The following is a 27,011-nucleotide window of genomic DNA, read 5'->3' on the forward strand; positions in this document are numbered from 1 at the left end:
TACATTTTAATGTTTTTAGAAGGTCTCTAAAAAGTCTGTAATATATAACAAAACTATTGTCGTATGTAAAGTAAATAAGGTTTTAAAAATGTTTAAGAAGCTTTGTTTAAAATTAAATTAAAATGCAAAGCCTCCTGGATCGGTGGCCATGATCTGGTCAGTATGAGTGCCACAGTTAATCAGATCACATGCTGCCTTCGGGGCGCGTGCCACAGGTTGCCTACCCCTGCCCTACATAACGTCCCAGCTGCTGGGGTAACCTGAGCTCAGACCCTCAGCTTTCCTGCAAAGCCTGCTGCACATATCTAGCCTCCAGGGCGGCAGCAGAGGCCAGCCTGGCACAAGCTCTGGGCTGGACCTGCTAGAGCCCTGCTGCGGGATTTGCAGGCTGCTTGGCTCTGCCAGTCCCAGGCCGGGCGACACCAGCGCGCAGCGGCCTGGCCCAGCGCTGGGAGCCTACCACGCGGCCACGTGCTCCCAGAAAGGGCAGTATTGAGGGTGCACGCGCGGGCGACGGCTTCCGCACGGCTTCACTTGACCATTGCGCACGCCCGCCCACCTTGCACATGCGCCCTGGGAGGCGGGTCGTGTGCACCTGCGCAATAGCGTGGAGGCGCCGTTTGAGCGGAGGCGCGCGGCGCTGGGCGGCGAGTGTCGGAGTCCGAAGCGGGATGTGGCGGGGCCGGGCTGGGGCGCTGCCGGCGGCCATCGGGGCGCTGTGCCGGGCTCTGCCGCCGGGGAGCCGGCCCGCCCCGGAGACCTTCCGCCTCGCCAAGTTCGACCGGCCCGAGGCGGTGAGAGCGGGGGAAGCCGGGACCGATCCCCTCCGCCCCATAGCAACAGCATTGTCCCCTCCGCCCCATAGCATCACCGCTAGCCCGTAGCAACATCACTGGCCCCTCCCTGACCCATAGCAACGCCCTCCCGTCCCCACTGCCCTATAGCAACACCACTGTCCCCTGACAGTGCCCCCTCACTGCACCCCTACTCCTCTCGGTGGAGGGATGCTATGGGTCATAGCAATACCCCTCCCCCCTTACTGACCCATAGCATCCCTCTACATCCTGGGTTTGCCCCCGCTACCCTACAGCATCCCCCCTGCCCCATAACAATGCCTACTTCTCCTTTTACCCTTGTAATGTCATCTCTTCTCCCATACCATCACCCCCGGTGGTGGGACCCTGGGCAGCTTTCTTGTGCTCTCAGGCTTTCTTCATGTTGGGTATTCCTGCCTTTGGCATAGCTGCCCAGTTGCAAGCCCCTGGTCAGACCGGTGCAGCTGATATAAGCACAGTTTGCCACTGAGCCCTGTGTGCAACCAGGTCACACTGCAGCGCTGCAAATTGTGGCTTGTAACAGCTTTGCTTGTAGTAGGGTCTGCATGGGCAGCTACACCAGTGAGCGGAGGCGGAGCTGGAACAAATCCCCAGTGGCAACAAGGTCTGTGCATCATTTTTGCCTGCTGTAAAGGAGGAATAATAACACTCAGCAGTATAAAACACTTTAAGGTGTGTGGATGGGATGGTGCTGTGTGAATATTCAATGTTACTCGCTAGTTCTCATTAAAATAATGCCTCCATACTGTTCGTATAGCTAATCTGTACAGCTCTGTGTATCTGTGCCCTCCACCACTCCATGGTGTTCTTCATTAGCTTGTCACCACCTGGTAGCATTGGCACCCCTCTGCTGTAATCCCTGTAATGTCACCACCTAAGGGTTTGTCTACACGTGGAGTTATTCTGGAATAACTGCTGAATAACTCAATGTGTGGACACCCTTATTCTGTACTAAGAATCTCCACATAGAGTTATTCAGGAATACTAGTGCTCTAAATTCACACCCTTTCAAATCTAGGGATGCATATCCTTTCCCCTTTCCATGCCTGACAGTCACATTCCCTCTGAAACCTTGATTCTCTAGTGTCACCTCCCACCATGAAGGTACCCTCATAACCCACCTGAGGCCCTTTAGTCATGGTATGTCAGCCATCCCTGTAATGACTCCAGCTTCCTCCTCCTCCCCCCATGTTGGGAAATAAAAAGCCCAGACAGCCAGATATGCATGATCAACTTCCATTTACATTAGAGAGAAATAATCTTCTAAATCCAAGAGCAAAATAGTCTCCCTTGTCTCCATGCTGCCCTTCCTTTCTTTTCAGTGGGATGATCTCTTTCCATGTCTTCTCTTGCTTAGAATCTTGTTCAGAAGCTCTGAAAAATTCCTGCTCTTGGAGAATCTCCTGGAAACTTCTATTTTCTACTCCCCTTCCCTCCCCCCTAATTGAAGCTGGACACTTCTGGTGTTCAGCACATTCTGCTTGTCACTCAGAGTATACTTCCCTCCCTTTATCCTGAACGATCTTAGGCCCCCTCTGTGCTAGGGCTTTGGAAACTCCATTGGCAGAAAGGCCTAGACCTATAGGCCTATAGGCTGTTTTGTATTTGTCTAGGCGTTTTACAAATGTTGGCAGCAATTCCTTGTAGGAGGGTTTTCCTTAAACTGTCATAGTCTGTAACTGTGCTGTCCTAGCTTCTAACTACATTGGTTGAGCTAATTCTCGTAATAATAGCCCACAATGCAATTCCTGGTGTTTACAAATTACCCTAAAGCCCCTGCTCTTGCAGCATTATAGGACATTTCTTTCAAGCATCCCAGAACAAACTGGTATAAGTATAAAGTGTGCTGTATGTGGCTGTGCCTTTTTAGAAGCAGTGCTGTTGTGTGGTTGTGGGAGAGAGGTGCCCAATTGTTCCAGGCAGTCAACAACCCTGTAACACTTTTCTTTGCTGAATGCACAATCTTCATGTTATTGCCATTAATCTGAGGAAGCACAGGGTAATACCTATCCTTCCCCTCTTTTCTTGCTGAGTGGGCACCTTGTGTTGTTCCAGGCAATGGCCAGTGTTGAGTAATTAAACACAAAAAAATGCAACTCTTCTGAATGCTGATGTTTCCTTTCTGATCTTTCATAGAGTTTGCAGATTTGGAGGCTGCTGTATTCTCTTCTAAAGCAAATCCATGACGGAGGATGGACTGACCCTGATACCATAGGTAATAAAGTATTTTCCCTCCTGCTGCTTGTAAGGTTTGACTCAGTTTCTGGGAGTGACCTGAGCTGGACTTAGAGCTCCCCTTCCTCAGCAGCCCGGCACTGGGGGCTTTAAACACCATTCTGAACATCTCAGTTTATCCTATTGACCCTAATTCTTGCATCAAAGATATGGATGGATGGATGGATATCTGATGAAGATGGATTTGTTCATCAGAGCCTTTTGATTCATACTGAACTTATTTTATCCATTGTGGAAGCAGGGAAAGCTTCAATAAGGATTTGAAGCGGATTTTAATGCGTGTCAGTCAGTTAGCAAGAGTCAGGCCATACTGTAACCCTAATGACGTGAGACTTGTAGGAGCAAAGATAGTGCGAGGCGACAGGACAAGAACTGTGTACAAAGCTATTACGACCTTGCAATCACTAACCAAAATGTAGGCTTGCTTTTCTTAAGAGAGAGACAAATAAGATAAGCCTTTCTGCTATGTATAAACAAAATGTATTTGTTGCTTTTTACTGTCTCCATGATTGCTAGAAATTGTCTGTAACAAAGGTATAAAGGCTTGGTGTAATTGTTTACCAGTTGAGAGACCTGTCCAGGACTGGGGCGACCCTGTGTCCTATGGCACTCTCTCCCTCCATTGTAATTACTGGAGAAATAATAAAGTATTTGATTTTGCTGCACCCAAACAAAAAGCAAGAACTGAGTTTTTCTTCGACAATTTGGGGGCTCGTCCGGGATGGCAACGCCCACGGACCCACAGACGGCTACTACGGATCATTCCCCTTCGAACCCCATGGCGCCACATGAGAGGTATGAGACCTTTTGAAATCTCTATTGGGGTATCGGAGGAGGACTTTCCGTGAGGACGTCTGTCTCTGTTGGGCTCACGCCATCTGAACTTATTGACTGTGCAGCAGGATCAGATGCAAAGTGGTATTGGGGAGAGGCCCCAATAAGGTTAGTTTATAGCAGTACTGGGAACTGCTGAGTTGGCCAAGGAAATGCATAAGGTAATAGATAGGTAAATGCATTAGAATGCACCGGTGCTGAGGGGTTTTTACCGCCTCAAGAGGGGTTGTCATACCGCCTCATGGTATTGGTCCGGACCAGGTAAAGATGCATCGTGGTTAAAAAAAAAAAAAAAAAAAAAAAAAAAAAAAAAAATTTAAAAAGAGATAAAAAGGTTAAAAAAGGGTTAAAAAGGAAGAAAAGAGGCCTTGGTGTGTGTGTGTGTGTGTGTACACCAGTGTGAGTGATCGTTATCGGAAGACGCCCAGAGCACCCTGTGAAGCGGAAGCTAATGATCAGGACTGCTCTAACGCAAGCCCGGTAACTAGTGGATCTTTAGGAGATCCGACCCACGGTGGGCTGACTCAGCCTGGCATAGTCCGGCGAGGAAGCTGCCTGGGTCTAGGAGTGTGTGAACCCATCTTCCCTCCCCTTTCCCTTCTGTGTGGGCTACTGACAATCTGTTCGTCTCACTGGATGCAATTAGAGTACGCGGCGCCGTCTCCCAGAGACTAGCCGACGCTCTTTGCTGAAGGGAGGTGTAGGAGAGTCGTAGTCTTCCTTGTGAGTCTCTCCTGTGTGAGTGCCCTGTAGGGAAAGATCCTTAGTTTCTGAGCCGCTAGCGTGGACAGGGCACCCTCTCTCTGTGTGTAAAGGGGAAAATGGGTAAGGGACTATCTAAACATTCCACCTTACCCCCTAAGGGTACCCCAGCATATTACATGTACGTACATTATGGTCCTAAAACCTGCAGGTATTTAGCGAATTGGAATCTTCACACGCGTGAAAATTCATTTAAACAATGCCCATTAGAAGGTACCTTCAATCTAGATAAGATCATATATCTCAGAGGAGCTTTTAATCACCAGAGAAAAGCCTCTGACACAGTGTGAGCAATTTGTCTAGGAACGGGTTAATTTGAAATTCGGCTTCGCCCAGAGATAGGAGAAGTTGTTTTGTGTTCAAGGTCAAGAATCAGTGCGGACTATGCTAAATGCAAAGAAAAACTGCTTTCAGCCCCAGCTGCTTGTGGAAAATAGAGACAGAGGCAAACCAAAGGCAGTACAAGTTACAGAATTGGAATTATATTTGCAAAGCTTAACTTTCCAGTGGGACATGTGTGAGTATTAAAGTGGCTTAAGGCTTGGGGCATTCATATTTTTCCTGTGTGAGGTGGGAGCATTCCCAACACTTTCCATTGTTGTTTTATTATTTTTAATGAAGCTTTAAAATTTGATTATATGCAGTGTCAGTCTGATCACCTGACATGAGGGATAAATTAGTAACAGGAATTTGTCACAGTTTGGTGAGCAATTATGTCTGGGGGAGCCCTGCAGAATTTACACCATCTATCTCTTTTACCCTTGTTATTTTATGTTTGTTTTGTTTGGTGCTGTTGGTGTTATTTGTTAAGAATAGCATGATTAAAGGTGAGCCCTAATAGAATAAGGAAACACTATCTGGTTTTGTTCTGTTTTGTTTTACCGGTTACTGTTGTTTTTCTGCTCTGTTCATTTGGGCGTTGGGTGTGTGAGCGGAACTGAACTTCTCGTTCGTAATTCCTCAGAGTGGAAGCCATGTGTGCGATGAAGCTCTGAGGTTGTATTGAGATCTTTCTGTCCCGCCCCCTGTAACGGACAATGTAATAGAAGTAGAAAAATCTGGCTTAGACTGTAATTCTCTCTGCTTTCTGTGTAATTTTCTTTTCTGTTTAAGTGTCAGCAGACAAATGGGTGGGTCTCTGGGTAGACCCCCTAAAGGGGTTTGGATTGTGTGTTGAGTAAATGGCCTTTACGCAATGGCCATGTATTTTTGCCCAGGTGGCAAGCCTTACTAGGGAGGACTCGGGTAGTCTTGTAAGTAAAAATGTTTTGGGGAAAAGACCAGTAGGGTGGGGCTAGTTGAGAAGCTCACCATCCTAGCTAAACTGGTAGTGGAGCAAATTGGTGCCAAATGGAAGGGACGGCTCAGCGAGAAAAAAGGATCGGGCCCAGGCGGGCAGGCAACAGACAAAGAGAACAGTTTTTGGTGTCTTTGAAATGTTTGTAAATAAATTCAGGCAAAGAAATTATTAGATTGCAATCATTTGGCTATGAACAATTTTGTTAAATCAGTTGAAGAATGTATACAGTGCTATGTAATGAAAATTTTATTAGGCTCTACAGGCACTATAAGTGGTGATGTTTTCTTTCAGTGTTTAAAAGCAGGAGTTAAAAGTAAAAAAAGCAAGCCAGAAAGCATCTGTGTTAATGCAAGTTAACTAACTGATAAGGTAGAGGCCGCTGAACCAGGGCTGTCTAAGAAACACATACGAGAAAATATGGGGTAATTCCTCTGTTTTGCCTAGAATCAACAAGAGTATTTGTATATTTTAAGTATTTAACTGCCCAGAAGGGGTGGACCTCTGTTTTTGTCTTTCAGATAATCAAAGAAAACTAATGCCAGCTGCACAACATTCAACGTACCTTGATTTACTGGCACAGTAAAAAATTATGTTGTGTGTTCTATGTTCTGTCTTGTGGTGTTTGTCTCGTGGCCAGAATTGTTGTTTAATATTTTCATGGGATGGTCTGATTTGAACTCAAGCGGAAGTGTTGGCTTGAAATGCAGATACTTGTTTTGTTCAACTTAGAATACAAAGTGTTTGGTTACATCAGAAAAATGTGATATACTAAAGTCTAATACATTTTCTTCAGTAAGAGAAAGAAACTACATTGGCCAAATCTTTTAATTAAGAATTGTTGTTAAAATTTGCATACCAACAGTCTTTGGAAGCAAGGACATGAAAAGTTAACCCACTCCCCATATTGTACAAGGGATCCTTCTGGCTACCTCAGACTTTTAGCCAGAGGGCTGGGGCTGGTGGAAAGCTATTGGACTAGAGGTTATATTAAGTGAACTTCTCACAGTGGGTGTGCTTGTCCTGGCTTGTTGTTCCAAAGTTCTGAATTAAGGTTATTTTAGTGAAAGGGTATATGTGGCATACATTGAATAATAAGACTAATGTACTGTATAACAGTAATGTTTATGTGTTCATGGTATAAAAGAAGGTGTATAAGTAAAGGGTAAAAGTTTTCTTTGTATGTTAACGGAAAAAAAAAAAAGCCAAGAAGGGAGGAAAAAGAGAATAGCTAACATGCTCAGTCTAGGAAAGGGGGGATGGTTGCTGCAGTTAAACGAGGTTGGTGTGCAGCGGGCAGCCCACCCTCCTCCTTGGGGACCTTTTGTAAATATTCAGATTGATTTTATTTCAATGTCTAAATGTTGTGGTTATGGATATGTATTAGTTTTAGTTGATGTATTTACCAATTGGGTTGAAGCTTTTCCCTGCAGGAAAGCAGATGTCAGGACTGTTGTGAAATTTTGCTTAAAGATTTTGTGCCACGTTTTGGCATCCCTGTGAGTATCAACAGTGATCGTGGAATTGTCGAAGAAAAACTCAGTTCTCGCTTTTTGTTTGGGTGCAGCAAAATCAAATACTTTATTATTTCTCCAGTAATTACAATGGAGGGAGAGAGTGCCATAGGACACAGGGTCGCCCCAGTCCTGGACAGGTCTCTCAACTGGTAAACAATTACATCAAGCCTTTATACCTTTGTTACAGACAATTTCTAGCAATCATGGAGACAGTAAAAAGCAACAAATACATTTTGTTTATACATAGCAGAAAGGCTTATCTTATTTGTCTCTCTTAAGAAAAGCAAGCCTGCATTTTGGTTAGTGATTGCAAGGTCGTAATAACTTTGTACACAGTTCTTGTCCTGTCGCCTCGCACTATCTTTGCTCCTACAAGTCTCACGTCATTAGGGTTACAGTATGGCCTGACTCTTGCTAACTGACTGACACGCATTAAAATCCGCTTCAAATCCTTATTGAAGCTTTCCCTGCTTCCACACCATGTTAATGAGGTTTCAGTCAGGCAAGCTGGATGTTCTCGCATCAGCTGTAGGCTCTTGCTTGTTTGGTGCATTTTACCTAACAGGTTACTGCAATTGCATTTACACTCTGCATTGGTCTTACAAGTCCCCAGAATACTCAGAGATAATTACAGAAAACAGGTTTACTTCCTCTCTAATCTCTTATTTTCTCCTAAACCTGACACTTGACTCCACAGTAAAGTGCCATTAAATCCTACCTTAGGGCTGTGGATTATAATGGAATTGTGCCTGCTATACAGCCTGTGTTGTGGAGCCAAGTCTCGGAGTAAAGAAGGAATCCACTATGTGTATGTACTTTAGAGAGGATGTAAAATACAGCTATAATCAGGAACCATGTCGCAGAGAGAGCCTGCGTACAGGTTGGCTTTTTTACCATCTTGTCAAAGGAAAGAGCTTAATCACTGTTGGTTATTTAAATATACATTACTCCAAACACAGTGCTAGTCCCCAGGTCTATGCCTTCCCCAGACATCCCCCAGTGACCTCCTACAGTGTGCCTCTTCGCTGGAGCAGAGATGATGTGAATGTGGAATCCTCCCACAGCCTTAGAAGATTTCTCAGCCCCAAACCAGCCAAAATTGGCTCCTGAAATCTCTATGAGTCAAACTACACTTGTCAGGCTTCTGAAGATCCAAAGTAGCCTACAGTTGTGGAAACTGAAGCAGAGAGATTAAATGACTTGGCCAAGATCTCTCAGGAAGTCCATGTCTGAGCCAAGCGTTGAACACTGGTTCCCCTGGTTCGGTTCCCAGTCCACTGCCTTAATCACAGGATCATCATTTTTTTTCCTGCTGCTTCAGTTGCTATGATGAATTTCCACCATGTGCACCTATGTGCTAAGGCAGTTCAGCTGTGTCTCTTGCACGCTTGATAAGGATAGACATGCAGAAAGCTTAGCTGAGCACATAATTTGGCCTCTAATCTATTAATTTACAGGGTGATTGGACTTTTAAAATATTAAATTGGGAAAATAGAAATGCCATCATGTGGAACTGTGATTGCTCCCACATTGGTTGTTGGCAGAGTCTGAACTTGAGATCTTCATGTGCACATGATGGACCTCTAACCAGAAAGTTGACACACACTTTGCTAGTGAGTTGCACAGTTTTTGCTAGACAATAGTATAATTTTGGGAATTAGGATTCCTGGAGTGTCTTTCTGGTTTGATTTCAAGAAGTCTGGTTTAGTGGTTAAAGCAGTGGTATGGGCAGGATAGCTAAGCATACAGATTTAACACAGTTATCGAATGGCTAAGTGAATGAAGGTTGGGTCTGCCATATTCAGGACCAATGTTCTATTATGTAGCCTCCATTTTTTGCAGTATCTCAGTGCCTCCTAATCTTTAATGTATTTTATTTTCACAACATTCCATGTTACAGATGGCAATCTGGGACATAGAAAGACCAAGTGACTTGCCCAATGTTACACAGGAAGTTTGTAGCAAAATTGAACTTGAGTCTCTGAGACCTAGATTAGTACCCTAACAAGTGAACCATCCTTCCCTTCTTTGGGTAACTTCTCAGTTACCGTATCTGTAAAACTGAGGGAAAATAATAGTTCCCTGGCCCTATAGCAGGAGTATCAGGCCTTGGTCAGTATAAGTTATGAAGAGCACACAAATATTAAAAGCAGTCAGTGGAGGAGGAGACTTGATTTCACGGTCTCTTGGCTCCCAGGCCAGTGCACCTTTTAGACTAAAAGTATTTTCTGGGAGATCACTCTCTCTGAGTTTTGACCTGGAGTCTGTGCACATTGCCAGAGATCTCAGTAATCCTCGTCACTCGTAGGACCAAAACAAGCTCTAGTTATTTTCTGTTGTTAGGTTGTGGATCTGATTATTGTTCCAGACACTAGCTCTTGCAGGGTATCCCAAGGATACAAGTATCCTGTGGCTTCTGCCCATGTGTTTTTATTCAGTATGTGTTCCAAAAAAGTGATAGACTTTCCAAATTTTAAAAACGGGTCACTTTGGAGAGAGATTGGCTTGGGAATGCTTTTGCATTGGCCTCGTTAGCACTACCGAAGTAATTTTCCCTCTCTTGATATTCATCCCTTCTTGTCAACTGTTGAGAATAGGCCACTTCCACCTTAATTGAATTGGCCTCGTTAGCACTGACCCTCCACTTGGTAAGGCAACTCCCCTCTTTTCATGTGCTGTAATATTTATACTGCTTACTGTATTTTTCACTCCATGTGTCTGATGTAGTGTGTTTTAGCCCACGAAAGCTTATGCCCAAGTAAATTTGTTAGTCTCTAAGGTGCCACAAGGACTCCTCATTGTTTTTGCTGATACAGACTAACATGGCTACCACTCTGAAACCTTTTGATTAAATGACCCTCAAATTTATACTATAAACTATACCCCAATTCATGAGCTAGCGTATGGGTTTTCAAGTCACTTTCACTACATATGTGAATTTTAGGGAAGACTCAAACTCCTGCTTTAAACAGTCATAATTATGGAGTGACCAATGGTCACTTTATACTTCATATAGAAAAAGATTGTGTCATATTTTTAATGAGTGATGGTGCATAACTTCAGATTTGGGAAATCATCTAGAAAGTATTATGTACTACAGACAGTGTGTTTAAAATGAATGAACTTGTGCAAAAACCCCCAAACTAAAATCAAATCACACACCAACAAATCCCCCCAGTGTTCAGTGGCTGGAAAATCTTGGAAGTCATCCTGTTTTAGAAGAGAATATTTTCCCTCTTTCTCTATATAATTATTTCTTATCCTAAACTTCTGGGGGGAAAAGTTCACACACACCAAAAATTCAGAATCATAGTTCCTTCATCAAGAAAGTTAGAGAATGAATCAAAGTCAGCCTTGTATTGGAACTCTGGCATTAACTTCAATGAAGAAGTCACGGCCAGTACCTTCATACTGCTCTTTCCATTAGCTTTCAGTCTGCATGAATGCTCTTAAAATGCCAGTGGGATCTGCCTTTTGACATGTCCGTTATCTTTTGGTGTAGCAGTTTTGATACTGCCATAAAGAGCTCTGTAGCTATTGTATCTCTTTCATTCTCAACTGTCAAACCAGAACTCTTTTTCTGCAGCAATAATTTTCTTTAATAACTCTGATTTGTGGCATCTCTACAGGTGGTTTTTGCCTGAGTGCATGAAGTAATGCATCCATTTTCATTCCTTGTCTTGACTCTCATTTCTTTCTTCCTAGCATGCATAAACTCAGAATAATGTGTAGTTCTCTGTTGACTACAAAGCTATAATTCATTGAAAGGGTTCTGCAGGCGTCGTAAATCAGAAGGGCACGACATGTGCTGTATCACAGCTTGGCCCGTATTCACCAAACTTTCTTTTTCAAGTGAAATGTGCATGCTGAGAGGGGTTTACTATTAAGATCAACAGAACAGAACCATTCTGTGTAAATTCCCTTACCTTAATGAAGTACCTCAGTAAAGCATTGACCAAAAAACAGGTACTGTACTGCAGTAATTAGCGTTAAATCTGCTGTATAAGGAACATTTTCCTGTCTATTCTGCACTGAGTATCATGCTTTTCTTTTGGCAGAGTCCATCTATCTATCTTAAGTACTTATCTGTCCATCACTGCCATAGTATATGAACATCTCACGCTATTTTAAACCACTAGTCAGGAAGACTCAGTTTAATCATGGATTTCTACATAAAAGTGCATTCTTGTTGGTTGTTATAACCTTAATACATATTCTTCACAACTCAGAGATAGATGTAGGTTTCATTTTTAGAAGGTACACACTATACATTTTTAAAGTGATTTATTTTGAAAACTTTTCAGATTAGTTTTACAGCTATATCAGAAAATGAATGAATGTTTGGTTATTTCATTTAACAAAGGTAATTAAAGCAGATATTTATGAAGTCATTGGGAGGTGAACTATCTCCAATTCAACAGGTTAATCATTAATATTTGGAGGATTTTCTTGCCATGCTGTATTAGGAGGAGAACATCACCAGACAGACATTTAAACTGTTTTATTTAACTAAAACAACGACGTTATGTATTCTGGATTTTTTCTTCAACAGCAAACATATAATATTTTAACAAAACAACCATATGAATTTTTGAATTTAGTTTAACATTCAAGTTTTTTAAAATCAGGTTTGTTTTTGTTAAAATTGTTTTTAATTAAAATAGTTAAATTAAATTAAAAAAAAAAAAAATTAAATCGACTATGTCAGCTAGGTCAACATGAGAAACTTAAAATATTGGCTTCTTCAGCTAACTCAGTTGTCTTCACCTTCATTTTCCTGTTTGTTCATAACCTGGAAAAGAAAAACAAACTTTCTTGCTTTTTCAGGTCCCAAACGATTTTTCAATTTGGAAAGAAGAGTTTGTTGTATAAACGAACTGGGCAATTTTTTAATCAATTACCTCTTTTTGTAATCTGCTGGTTCTTATCATAAACTTATCGATGCTTGTTTCTGGATGATGGAGATTTTTTTTTTTTGTACTACAGATATACTGTGGCTATGTGACATAGATGATGTGACTGAAACACTATCATTGGCAGATAACTCTGAAACTATAGAAAATGATGGTGATCTTGAAGGTGGATAGTCTTCAGAATCCTGTATGTTGAGGATGAATTCTCCTAAACAAAATAAGTCAATGCAGTTATTTAATTATTATTACCATACTGCTCATTTAGTATTATTCATTGCATTCACTGACACTCAGTACTACTTCATGTCATGCAAAACGCTAGTGCAATGCACATGCTGGGGCAGTTAAGTTTAATGGAATTTCTTGGCTTGCATGCCTTTTAAGTCTCAGGTTTCCCACTACATTAATAGCTTTTCTCATTAAAATGTATATTTTTGGAATACCAAAGAAACTATATTTAAATCATTCTATTGTTGTGATGTACCAGAGAGGGAGTATGGTCCAGTGCATAGAGTGTTTGTCTGGGACTTGGGAGTCCTGGTTTCATTTCCCTGCTCGCCCACAGATTCCCCCATGAGATCTTGGGCAAGTCATTTAGATCTAGATCCTCAAAAGTATTTAGGCTCCTATGTTCCATGCCTTAGTCTTCCCCATTGGTATAATGGGGATAATAGCATTTCTCCCAACCTCACAGGGGTGTTTGCAAAGTTAAATACATATAAAAGCAGGGTGGATAAAAATGATTTAAAAAAAATAAAAAATAAAATAAAATTTGATTTTTTATTTAAATTGGGTATTTTTGATAAAATGCTTTTTGAGGGAAAAAACTATCTAAAGGTAGATACATTATTGTTCAAAGATATCTCATCATGGAATAGGGATTATAAATTCTAATTCTATTGTATGAGACAATATAGTCATGTAATGTTTAAGAAAAGTTATGTAAATGAGTTCCAGTAGTTCATGGATTAGGACCCAATTTTATGGAGTTCCAGGGGCTTCTGTGTAGATATTTAGGTTAATCTTTCTATCTACCCAATGGGACTCAGTGCTCAGTCTAGAAGATACCAGCAGAGATGCTTAGTTTTGCAGTTCTCAAACTGTGGATTTATGTCTCCAGAGATAACATGCTTGTTAACAGCAAAAATGTTTTAAAATAAATCAATAAATAATATATAAAGGTGAGAAATAACAGACCTCAACCCTATTGTCCCTCTGCAAATTTGTGTACACAGAGTCAATCCCTTACCTCCCTTGAAAAGTGCAAAAAGTTTCAAAAAGTTCAATGAATAGAAGATTATTGGGGGCGGAATAGATCTGGACAAGGAGAAGAAGTCTGGAGATAAATGTGAGAAGGGAGGAACAGGCAGTGGAAACAAAAGTGAAACTTGTTGAACATCTTATTCGAGAAGTCTTGAGGTCTTTCCGAGTGTAGCCTTCATTGTTTTGAAATCTATCATACCATTCTCTCACTAGAAGGGAAAACCTATAATGGCAGCAGGCCATAAAAGAGACCCAGTTGGGGAATATTTTAATGAAGTTCCTCTACCTGTGGGTAGGACAGGCATGCGTGCAGAATGCAAACAGTGCAAAAAGAAATGCAAGGCCTGGTTGCCCAAATGAAACAACATAAGGAGAAGTGTTCCTTCTCAGGAGGCAGATGTGTTGAATATGATGAAAGGAACATGTCTGAACATGCAGGATCTTCAGGTTGGTAAAAATTTTTATTTCATACTTCTTTCTTAAGGACTGCCCGTCTTCCTTCTGGACTATTCTTGAATTCCCATGTTTGAGCAAAAAAAATATAGTTGTTACTCTGTGGTACTATCCTTTTAGATGCAGTTGTGATAAAAAATAAATAGCTGAAATAGGCAGATCTTACTTTTACAATTTCACCTGTAAAGTAGTACTGAGTGTCAGTGAATGCAATGAGAAATACTAAATGAGCCAGTATGGTAATAATAATTAAATAACTGCACTGGCTTATTTTGTTCAAGAGAATCCATCTTCAACATACAGGATTCTGAAGACTTTCTACCTTTAGGATCACCATCATTTTCTATAGTTTCAGTTATCTGCCAGTGCCAGTTTACAGTCACATCATCTATGTCACATAGCCACAGTAGCAAAAAGAAAAAAAATCTCCATCATCCAGAAACAAGCATCGATAAGTTTGTGATAAGAACCAGCAGATTACAAAAAGAGGTAATTGATTAAAAAATGGCCCAGTTTGTTTATGCAAAAAACTCTCCTTTCCGTATGATTGAGAACCCACACTTCATTAACATGGTTCAGTCATTAAGACCAGGATACAGTCTACCCTACAGAGCAGATGTTGCAGGCAAATTGCTGGATAAGGTGTATGAAAGAGAAATTGAGTAGTGTGCAAAAGGTCTAGAGGGTGAAATTGTTAACCTGAGTCTTGATAGGTGGAGCAGTGTCCACAATAATCCTATTATACATGCTTGTATGACAGCAGAAGAAGGGAATGTCTTCATTACAGAAACAATTGATACATCAGGAAATGCACACACAGCAGAATACTTACAAGAAATAGCAGTAAAAGCTATAACAAACTGAAGAAAAATACAAAGGTCTGGTATGCAGCTTGGTCACAGACAATGCTGCAAATGTATCAAAGATGAGAAGAAATTTAGATGAGGGAGTGAAGAGAGTCCAAAGCTAATAACATACGGTTGCAGTGCTCATTTGATGCACCTCCTAGCCAAAGACTTCAGTTTTCCAGAAATAAAGGCTAATGTTGTTGAAATTGCAAAATATGTCCATAACAACTACTTTGCAGCAACTGCTCTGTAAAAAGTTGGAGGAACCAAGCTAATTCTCCCACAAGATGTGCGATGGAACTCAGTAGTGGAGTTTTGAGCACTATATCAAGAACTGGCCTAATCTGATGATAGTCTGTGAACAAAATCGTGAAAAAATAGATGACACTGTCACAGCCAAAGTTCTTAACGTTGGGCTTAAAAAAATGTTGAACATATGCTGAGTACCCTGAAGCCCATTTCTGTAGCCTTGAACAAAATTCAGGGAAATAGCTGTTTTATTGCTGATGCTGTTCAAATTTGGAAGGAACTGAGTGAGATCTTAAAAAGAGAAATATGCAATGGCAGAGTTAGTTTACAAGCATTAAAAAAACAAATGGGACAAGCACTATCTTCAGTTCATTTTTTTGCAAATATTCTCAGTACTCGGGACCAGGGTCAAGCCTTAATTGCTGAAGAAGAGGAGTTAGCTATGACATGGACATCCAGCAATCATCCCTCCATAATGCCAACTGTAATGAACGTCAGAGCTAAGGGTGAACCATTCAAAAAATATATGTTTGCTGATGATGTTTTAAAGAAAGTCACACCAGTGAACTGGTGGAAGTCATTTAAGCACTTGGATTCAGAGACTGTTGAAGTGATAATCTCACTTTTAACAGCTGTAGCTACTTTTGCCGGTGTAGAAAGAATATTTTCTTCCTTTGGATGGATTCATTCCAAATTGAGAAATCATTAGGGATCTGAAAAAGCAGGAAAGCTTGTTTTTCTTTTCCAGATTATGAACAAACAGGAAAATGACTGTGAAGACGACCAAGTTAGCTGCAGAAGCCAATATTTTAAATTTCTCATGTTGACCTAGCTGACATAGTCTATTTAATTTTTTTTTAAATATTTCATTTAACTATTTTAGTTAAAAACAATTTTAACAAAACAAACCTGATTTTAAAAAACTTGAATGTTTAACTAAATTCAAAAATTCATATGCTTGCTTTGTTAAAATATTATTTGTTTGCTGTTGAAGAAAAAAAATCCAGAATACATAATGTTGTTTTAGTTAAATAAAACAGTTTAAATGTCTGTCTGGTGATGTTCTCCTCCTAATACAGCATGGCAAGAAAATCCTCCAAATATTAATGATTAACCTGTTGAATTGGAGATAGTTCACCTCCCAGTGACTTCATAAATATCTGCTTTAATTACCTTTGTTAAATGAAATAACCAAACATTCATTCATTTTCTGATATAGCTGTAAAACTAATCTGAAAAGTTTTCAAAATAAATCACTTTAAGTATGTATAGTGTATGCTTTCTAAAAATGAAACCTACATCTGTCTCTGAGTTGTGAAGAATACGTATTACGGTTATAACAACTGACAAGAATGTACTTTTATGTAGAAATCCATGATTAAATTGAGTCTTCCTGACTAGTGATTTAAATTAAATCCACCCTGTCACTGGATCTCTTACAGAAGCTGTCTTTACTTATTCTAGCCTGATAGAGGAAAATGGAGGGCTGGCTGCCCCCACCACTAGTTTTACCACTGTGTGTTCTCTCCCTTTTTCAGCATGTAAATTCTTAGGTGGTCTCCAGCCTCCAGATAATGACCATTATCTGCTGCTCTATTTTAGGGAGATATGAAGAAAATGCTAACCTTTCCCCAGCTTGGTGTCATTTTCTCTTTATGCAAACCCTTTACCACAGTTACAGCAATTAATTTTGTGTGAGAGACAAATGTATAAAGAAAATGAGAAGACAACACAGAAAACGGTAGAATAATTAGCTAAAACCTTTCTCTGGTTAGGCAAACTCGTTCCCTTTCAGTCTATCTAGACAGCAGTCATGTGGTATTGGTAGGGCTGTCAGTATTAGCTGATGCCCATTTTTTTCATCAACAGGGCCCGCCAGTTATAAACAACTGCCAATTAGCTCTAAAATGTTCTAGGAGTATTGTCTTCAATATGGTATTTCAGCTAAAGTCCCCTTGTCTACATCTGATGGCTCCTTTATTGATGAAGTGCTCGACCTGGCTATATATCAACTGTAGCCTAACAAGGCCCATGATCCAGGTAACATTCACTCCACATTTCTCTTACCTTGGACCAGTCACCAAAAGCTGGCTTCTTCAATTGGTGAATCGCTGTACCCAGGATTGCAGCATCCCAAAAGCCTAATGCAGTGTGAAGGTCGTAACTGTTCCCAAGCCAGAGAAACCATTGAGAGATCCAAAGAACTACCAACAGATTTCTTTGCTGTGTGTTACCTACAAATTGATGGAGAGACTAATCCTGATGTGGATTAATGAGATATTTGATCTGTAGCTGCCTCATGTTCAGGCTGAGTGCAGGAGGGGATGATGCACTCGAGATTAGGTACTTTGTCTGACTCAAGATACAGAAGATGCATCTGTGTAAGGAAAGAAGTTTGGTGTAGTTCTTATTGATCTGAGAGCAGCCTATGACACTGTGTGGCATGTCGGGCTGACTACCAAGCTGCTGCAAGCCATTCCTTGTAGCCAGGTGGTGTGGTTCATCCAAGAAATGATCAGTAATTGCAGCTTCATTCTGCGAGTTGGGGATAAAATCAGTCACCTTACACGTCTCTGCAATAGCCTTCCACAAGGGTCAGTGCTGGCTCCCTTTTTGTTCAATATATACACACATGATCTTCCTGAAACTCAGGCCGAGAAGTGTGTGAATCCTGATGACATCTGTATTACTGACACTGGAACTGACTTCTATGGGATTGAACTCTATCTCATCCACGACATGTATACTTAGTCGCCATTGATAGAAATGAGTGGTCAAATTCTCAATGAACCAGACAGTGGCATCTACTTCCATCTAAAAATCCTCTTGCCAATCAACCCATGTTGATCTGTGTCCAAGGCCAGATACTGCTATTCCATTCAGTTGTCACATATTTGGGAGTAAAACTCAACCATGGATTGATATACCTGGAATACCTGAAAATGAAGATCTCTTCCTGTACTGCCTTGATACCAAAGCTATTGGGAGTCTTTGGTCCTTTGTACATCTGTGCTCGCTCTAGTATTTGCTCCAGCCAAATACGGTAGAACACCAGAGTTATGAACTGACCAGTCAACCATACACCTCATTTGAAACCGGAAATATGCAATCAGGCAGCAGCAGAGACAAAAAAAAAAGCAAATACAGTACAGTACTGTTTTAAACGTAAACTACTAAAAAAAAGGGAAAGCAGCATTTTTCTTTTGCATACTAAAGTTTCAAAGCTGTATTAAGTCAATGTTCAGTTGTAAACTTTTGAAAGAACAACCATAAAGTTTTGTTCAGAGTTATGAATATTTCAGTGGGACACCATGGCTGATCTCTTAATGCTTCTTTGCAATGGCAGCTCACACACATTGGGACAAGAGCACTAATGGCCCTTCACTGCGGATAGATGGTCAGGGAGCTGAAAATTACATTCTTACAGAATGGAGGCATTGGTGAGAGAGAGAGTCTAACATGCTAAGTAAATTCAGGAGTCCATCGTTGCACCTGCCACCTTGTCCACTTGATCCACATACGAGAGAGAGTGAGAGCAAGAGCTAAAGTCCAGATCCTTGGCTGGTCTAAATTGACTTCAGTGGAACTGTGCTGACTTAATCAGCTGAGGAGCTGGCCTTTACTTTCCTGTTTTGAATCCACAGTGATAAAAGGGGTTGTAAACCCCTAGGCCCAGAAGCCTGGCTCCTTTGTCAGGAGGGAGATTAGAGAGTTCCATAGAATGGGAAGACATTCAAGAAATTAAAGAAGTGAAAAGAATGCCCCTTCTATCTGTGATTATTTGGGGTGTTCAGTACACAACCTGCAATGAGTTTATTTGAAAAGCACACATGGACAGGTCCCCTCAAAGCATGGGACAAGCCACTAAAGTTCATATTCACACATGGTGCCAAAAATGCAGCAATCCAATAATGTGTCTATTGCACTCCAGAGAGAGTGATTCCAGGGGCTGTTGGGACAAGTGGTCCCCTTCTTGTGGCTGTAGAACAGAAATTAGCTGGATTTAAAACAGATTAAGGCCCTGTGATGTGCTCCGTCAGGAGTTCTGCCCTTGCCACAAGAAAGCAGTGTTGGGCTAGGTCAGGGGTTGGCAACCTATGGCATGTGAGCCAATTTTTAAGCGTGCCATTTAAAATCCTGCCCAGCCCAGCCTGGCCCGGCCTGCTCTTCTCTGCCCTCTGGCCTCCCCTACCCTCTCCCGTGGGGGCAAGGGGCAGGGGGCAGAAGCTTGGTCCTGCCGGCTCCCCTGCCTGTTCCCGCAGTTTGCTGGGTTCCTGCCCCTCCTCCTCCTCTCCGTCCCTCCCTCTCTGCCGGCCGATCAGCTGATGGCCCTTGCGAGGGAGGGTTCAGGGAGGAGTGGAGTCAGCGTGCTCGCTGCTCCTGGCAGAGGCAGAGAAGAAGCGGGGGCAGGGCCTTGGGGAAGGAGGATGGGGGTGGAATAGGGGCATATCCCCTCCAGCCCCCTGCCGTGAGCACCCCACGACCCCAGCCCACACACCCAGCCCTCTGTCCTGACCGCCCCCTCACACACACCCAGCCCTCTGCCCTGAGCCCTGCAGCCCCGCACACCCCCCAGGCCTGAGCGCTGCACCCCACCCCCCCCCCCCAGGTTCCTGCCCTGAGCCCTGTACCCCCCTCACACATACCCAGCCCTCTGCTTGACTCCTTCACTCCCCCAGAACCCCAGCCCTGACTCTGGCACCCCCACGCATACCCAGGCCCCTCACACCCTATGCCCTGACACCTGCACCCCCATCACATGCCCCCAGCCCTCTGCCCTGACTCTTGCGCTCCACCACAGCCCATGCACCCCCCACATCCTGACTCTTGCACCCCTTACATCCCCACCCCCATCCTGAGCACCAAACGGGAGCTCCTGCACCCCCCCCAAACATTCCCACATGCACCCCTTGCACCAAATGGGAGCTGCCCCATACCCAAAGTGCTTCATACCCAAACTTCCTGCCCCAACCCTGAGCCCCCTCCCTCATTCTAGCTCCTGGCCAGACCCTACATCCCAACCCCCAGCCTGCTCCTTCACCTCCAGCTCTGTGCTCAGTGCACTCCCATTCTCAGCTCAGTGCAGAGAGAGAGGAAGAGAATGGGCCAGAACCAGGGAGAAGGTAGGTACCCACTGTACATGGGCAGGGCCGGGACCCCAGACCAGCAGCGGGCTGAGCAGGTCTGGCAGCCGGGATCCCGGCTGGCAGGAGCCGGTGGATGGAACCCCTGAGTGGCAGCAGGCCGAGCTGCTCAGCCCACTGCCGGTCTGGGGTCCTTACCAGCTGGGGTCCCGGCCGCAGGCCCCACTCAGCCTGCTGCCGGCCTAGGTGAACAGAACCCCAGACCAGCAGCGGGCTGAACGGGCCGGCAGCATAAGATCAACATTTTAATTTAATTTTAAATGAAGCTTCTTAAGCATTTTGAAAATCTTGTTTATTTTACAATACAACATTAGTTTAGTTATATAATATATAGACTTAGAGAGAGAGACCTTCTAAAAAACATTAAAATGTGTTACCGGCACGTGAAACCTTAAATTAAAGTGAATAAATGAAGACTTTGCACACCGCTTCTGAAAGGTTGCCGACCCCTGGGCTAGGTTGTGGTGCCTGCTAAGTCATGCTCACAGTCTTGTTTTCTGATATGTATTTATGGTGAGGAGCCTATGTCCATCCAGCATTCGTACATGGAGCACACCCATGTGCTTAGGTACTGTTCCTAGCCTGTGCTGAGGAGCAACAGTTTTATGTATGTTATACATGCTGCATCTTCAAGAGTGCTGCCATTCTGGATGCATTGTGGAGTGAGAGGTTCTTCGGGGATCCTACCCCCTCTGTGGCCAGGAAAGACTGGATGTGGCTCCCCACAACACTGCTTCAGTTTGCCAGAGGCAGGTCACTCAGACAAAGCAAAGTATTTACTTATTTTCCCATTGCCGAAATGGGATGGGCTTACTGCCTGTATAGATTTACCAGCTCCTGCCACTGACCACTGCTAAGTGATGTGCTGCAGTTGAAGTGTAATGAGAGCTATTTGAGTGTAATAAGTACATTCAAGCTTAGGGCTTCTAGTGGCTGGGTCTTAGCTTTGTATGGTTGCTTCTAGCATGCAAAACTCCCTTAACACTTCACAGCTCAAGTGATGTGGTTAGACCCTTTTCCCCAAGGAATTATTTTTTAAGAGTAACAAATAATCTTTCTAGAGTCACAAGTTTCTCTTTCCATTCATGCTTTTTCTTTGGAAGTCCGGCATTGTTATTTTGAGCTTCATTAGTCAACAGCATACAGGGGGAAAAGCTCACAGTGCATGTGACCAGACAAGAAGTTTATCATGCTAGTGACAAAGAAATAGGCAAATGAGGAATATACAGATGTGATAGAAAACACAGAAGTTAAGCACTGACTACGTGGGGCCCTGGGTTTGGGTTTACTGCTGCTTTGTGGTGAAACAACATGTTGATATTAAAACACTTCACTTGGGAAGGGAAGAAACTTTATTCATTGGTTTAACCTTTTATCTTTCTCCTCTAGTGAAGTGACTCTTGCTTTACAATCCGTAGTATTTTCATTGTAATTGGGAGAGACAAGGTGAGAGAGGTAATATATTTCAGTGAACCAACTTCTTTTGGTGAAAGAGGCAAGCTTTCAAGCTAAGCAAACCTCTTCTTCAGGTTACATTGCAATTGTCAAGTAAAATCTGTGGTGAAGGAAAATGGAAGAGAATGTAGCTGAGCATAAAATGCAGTCTCTGCAGCCTGGTGTGCCTGTTGTATGTATGCTGCTATAACCTTATTTGCTCACTGGTGCTCAGAGATTTGTAGTAGGCTATGGAAACTTTCATCTCTAGGTTTTGATCCACCTCAGTTCAACAGTGACCTAAAACAATTGCCATTTTGTAGCGTGTTTGGGGGCCCATATGAAAGGAGGGGTGCGTTTGAGTCCAGTGGCTGGTAGGAAAGGCATCCACCACAAGAGGCCAAGGGCTGAATGGGTTTGGAGGCTGAATGGGTCTGGAGACTGAATTTCTATTCCCCTCTATAGAGGTGGTTCCTGCGGGTCAGGGTGGGGCAGCATAGGGGAAGCTTGCATTCTTGCCGCCTATATTATATCTGTACATGCCTAACCAGAGAACATCAGTCTCCCTTACCCTTAGTATGACACGAAATTTGGTTAATTTTCTCCAGGAAGCAGCTAGAAAAGGGTGGGCAGTGCAATGTGACACATTTTCCTGCTTTTCTACTTTCCAGGCACCCAAATTAGGTTTGTAAAGTCAGTGTTATGGTACTATGGCTATGGCAGGCCAGAATTCTATCAGCTCCCCTCCGATGGCTCACAGGGGAGCAGAGAGTTGCTGCTGGCATTTTCCTGGCTCCTAAACAGAATCAGCCTGCTGGAGCGGCTACTGACTGTGAATAGAGTGAAAATCGGGGATGAAGCCTCTGTGTGCACGGTGAGCAGGTTTTTTGTTTGTCCTCTCCACCCCATCAATTGTTAATCTGCTACTATAGTAGGATTTAAAATGGCAAGTATGTATGTATTATGGGTTTCTGGATTTTCCCTTTCTAGACAATACCTGTGGGTTCTCCTACAATTTAGGCAAAGGGGTGGGCTGTATGAGGTCTCTCTTGGTGTGTGGAATATGCCAGGAAGTGGCAAATAGAAATATTTGAGTGCCTAATAGTAGCTATCCCTATTCATTGAGTAACTAATGAGCTTTCAGCCTTCCTGAGGGAGTAGTGAGATTTACTGTTATGCTTCCACCAATAAAAAGATGTCATTGTGCAGAAAGCTTGCTCTGAAGCGAGCTAAGGCTACTTGGGAATCTGCTGTATCTGGTGAAACTGGGAAATCTGTAACGGTGGCCAAGCGAATTGCACAGACCAATAACATTTGATAACTTTCCATTTAAAATTCTCTACTTCACATACAAGGTCTAGCACATGATACTCTCTAAACTCTGCCTGAGTGTTATAAAATAAGTTGGGGAATGAAGAAATGACGATAAGGGAAGATTGGGGAAAAAATGGGTTTGCTTAATCTGGAAAAGAGAAGACTGAGGGGGGATAACAGTTTTCAAGTATGTAAAAGGTTGTTACAAGGAAGAGGGAGACAAATTGTTTTTCTTAACCTCTGTGGATAGAACAAGAAGCAATGGGCTTAAATTGCAGCAAGGAAGGTTTAGATTGGACATTAGGAAAAACTTCCTGTCAGGGTGATTAAGCACTGGAATAAATTGCCTAGGGAAGTTGTGGAATCTCCATCATTGGAGATTTTTAAGAGCAGGTTAGACAAACACCTGTCAGGGATGGTCTAGAGATAACTTAGTCCTGCCATGAATGCAGGGGTCTGGACTAGATGACCTTGCAAGGTCCCTACCAGTCCTATGATTCTGTAAAAGGTGATTTCTCCCTCCACACTTACACACCTACTCCAAATAAACTCCCTGCTCTTAAAACCAAAGGACATGGAGGCTGAATTTAAAATGACCAGTGCTAAGTGTTACAACCTGGCCTAGTACTCTTTTGCATGGTCACCAGTGAGATGTGAGTGGACCCACTCCCTGGATCCTATGCACTTCCAAGCCATCTAGGTCAAGGTAGAGTCTTGTCACTGTTTTTAGCCATAGAGCACACTCCTGGGCTCAGACTTCTTGCCCAATGTCCTTCCTTGGGACATGAGACACTGCTGCCCAAAGACGACCTGAACATCCCCTCCCAGTTGCTTGCACTGTCTCCATCCAGACTGTGGGCACTTTGGACTTCTTACTTTCATCCCTTTGGGGACAATGTGGTAGGAAAGCAAGGAACACAGGCTTGGTAAGAGAGTTTCTTGGCCACAGAGACTTTACTCTGAGAGTTACAGATTTCTGAAGACAACAAAAGTCCTGAGACACCCCTCCCTTTGTCTGATCTTCTCTTTCCTGTGTGTCCAAGGTTCATCAGTATTTCTAGATGGGCAAAGTTCTTCTTACAAGTCCTGCTCACTTGAGCAACTATGTGGAGTGAATCCATGTAGGCTTGCTCTTCTGATTTTATTTATAATTTTTAAGAATTAAAATTCCATCTATTAGGCATGTAGAGAATGGTCTGACATTAAACAAAATAACATCATGAGCAATAGAAAAGGAACACATGACTTCAGTGGGTACAGTGAACAAGAACTGTCTTGATAAATCAGTGCATATAACTATTCCAGCTCTAAAAATGTACAGCTAATATTCAACGAGAGAGGGAGAGAAACTTCAAAATTATTCCCTCCAGGAGGATGTTATGGTTTGGGGTGAACTTCATCTGTAATCTCTCTTTTTGGGTATTTCTTTCAACTGGCAGACTAATGTGCACTTCTCTGAGTGGAACTCAGATTCATTTCACTTTTAGGGTACGTCTACACTACGGGACTATTCCGAATTTGCATAAACCGGTTTTGTAAAACAGATTTTATAAAATCGAGTGCGCGTGGCCACACTAAACACATTAAATCGGTGGTGTGCGTCCATGGTCCGAGGCTAGCGTCGATTTCTGGAGCGTTGCACTGTGGGTAGCTATCCCGTAGCTATCCCATAGTTCCCGCAGCCTCCCCCGCCCCTTGGCATTTCCGGGTTGAGATCCCAGTGCCTGATGGGGCAAAAATCATTTTCGCGGGTGGTTCTGGGTACAGCCTCACCCCTCCCTCCCTCCCTGACAGCGGCAGACAACCGTTTCGCGCCTTTTTTGCTTGGTGAACCGTGCAGACGCCATAGCACAGCAAGCATGGACCCTGCTCAGCTCCATACCGCAATCGTGGATGTTTTAAACACCTCGCGCACTCTCGTGCAGTATATGCTGAACCAGGACCTTCGAACCGAGGCGAGTAAGAGGCGGATACGGCAGCGCGGCGATGACAGTGATGAGGACGTGGACACAGAATTATCTCAAACCGCGGGCCCCGGTGCTTTGGAGATCCTGATGGTAATGGGGCAGATTCTATCCATTGAACGCCGATTTTGGGCCCGGGAAACAAGCACTGACTGGTGGGACCGCATTGTGTTGCAGGTGTGGGACGATTCCCAGTGGCTGCGAAACTTTCGCATGCGTAAGGGCACTTTCATGGAACTTTGTGACTTGCTTGCCCCTGCCCTGAAACGCCATAATACCAAGATGAGAGCAGCCCTCACAGTAGAGAAGCGAGTGGCGATAGCCCTGTGGAAGCTTGCAACGCCAGACAGCTACCGGTCAGTCGGGAATCAATTTGGAGTTGGAAAATCTACTGTGGGGGCTGCTGTGATGCAAGTAGCCAAAGCAATCACTAAGCTGCTGCTACGAAAGGTTGTGACTCTGGGAAACGTGCAGGCCATAGTGGATGGCTTTGCTGCAATGGGATTCCCTAACTGTGGGGGGGCGATAGATGGAACCCATATCCCTATCTTGGCACCGCAGCACCAGGGCACCCAGTACGTAAACCGGAAGGGGTACTTTTCAATGGTGCTGCAAGCACTGGTGGATCACAAGGGACGTTTCACAAACATCCACGCGGGATGGCCAGGGAGGGTTCATGACGCTCGCGTATTCAGAAGCACTACTCTGTTTAAACGGCTGCAGCAAGGGACTTACTTCCCAGACCAGAAAATAACAGTTGGGGATGTTGAAATGCCTGTCGTTATCCTGGGGGACCCAGCCTACCCCTTGATGCCATGGCTCATGAAGCCATACACAGGCAGCCTGGACAGTGGTCAGGATCTGTTCAATTACAGGCTGAGCAAGTGCAGAATGGTGGTGGAATGTGCATTTGGCCGTTTAAAGGCGCGCTGGCGCACATTACTGACTCGCTCAGACCTCAGCCAAACCAATGTCCCCTATGTTATTGCTGCTTGCTGTATTCTCCACAATCTCTGTGAGAGTAAGGGGGAGACCTTTATGGCGGGGTGGGAGGCTGAGGCAAATCACCTGGCCGCTGATTACGCGCAGCCAGACACCAGGGAGATTAGAAGAGCACACCAGGAAGCGGTGCGCATCAGAGAAGCTTTGAAAACGAGCTTCATCAATGGCCAGGGTACAGTGTGACTGCTGTGTTTGTTGATGAACACCCAACCCCCTTGATTGACTCAGTCCCTGTAAGCAACTCCCCCTCCCCCTTCGAGTACAGCTTACTTATGCAAATAAAGTCACTCTCATTTAAAAAGCATGAATTCTTTATTGATTCATTATAAAAAGAGGGAGAGAAGTAAGGGTGTGCTTTGGGAGGAGGAAAGGAGGGATGGAGAAGGCCATTAAAAAATAATTCAGAGTAACGGCATCCTTCTGGTTGGGCTGTCCACGGGGGTGGAGTGGGCGGGTGCACGGAGCCTTCCCCCACGCGTTCTTACACGTCTGGGTGAGGAGGCTAAGGAACATGGTGAGGGGGGAGGGTGGTTATACAGGGGCTGCAGCGGCACTCTGTGATCCTGCTGCCGTTCCTGAAGCTCCACAAGACGCCGGAGCATGTCAGTTTGATCACGCAGCAGCCCCAGAGTTGCATCCCGCCACCGCTGATCTTCCTGCCGCCACCGCTGATTTTCCTGCCGGTCTTCCTGCCGCCACCTCTCATCTCGGTTGTCCCTCCTGTCCTCACGTTCACTGGCCTCTTTCCTGTAATTTGAAACCACGTCCTTCCACTCATTCAGATGAGCTCTTTCATTGCGTGTAACTTCCATAATATCCGAGAACATCTCATCTCGCGTCTTCTTTTTCCTCCGCCTTATCTGTGCTAGCCTTTGGGATGGAGGAGGGACGCTTGAAAAATTTGCAGCTGCATGAGGGAGATAAATATTTAGAAAGATACATTTTA

The 27,011-nt window shown here is 43.6% G+C and overlaps 1 protein-coding gene across 2 annotated transcripts in view; it reads left to right on the forward strand.

The window, feature by feature from the left end:
- Positions 1-587: 587 nt before the first annotated feature.
- TEDC1 (tubulin epsilon and delta complex 1) overlaps positions 588-27,011 on the forward strand; it is a 209,330-nt gene continuing 182,906 nt past the window's right edge. The window contains exons 1-3 of one of the 2 annotated variants that reach the window (XM_045028053.1): positions 588-794; positions 2,973-3,051; positions 22,457-22,659. In XM_045028053.1, the coding sequence (XP_044883988.1) occupies positions 672-794; positions 2,973-3,051; positions 22,457-22,659 (405 nt within the window). In that variant the 5' untranslated portion in view covers positions 588-671. The remainder of the gene's footprint in view (positions 795-2,972; positions 3,052-22,456; positions 22,660-27,011) is intronic. The other variant, XM_045028052.1, reaches the window with a different exon arrangement.

The sequence above is a fragment of the Mauremys mutica genome, chromosome 8 (assembly GCF_020497125.1).
Source record: "Mauremys mutica isolate MM-2020 ecotype Southern chromosome 8, ASM2049712v1, whole genome shotgun sequence".
In the NCBI taxonomy this organism is placed as follows: Eukaryota; Metazoa; Chordata; order Testudines; family Geoemydidae; genus Mauremys; species Mauremys mutica.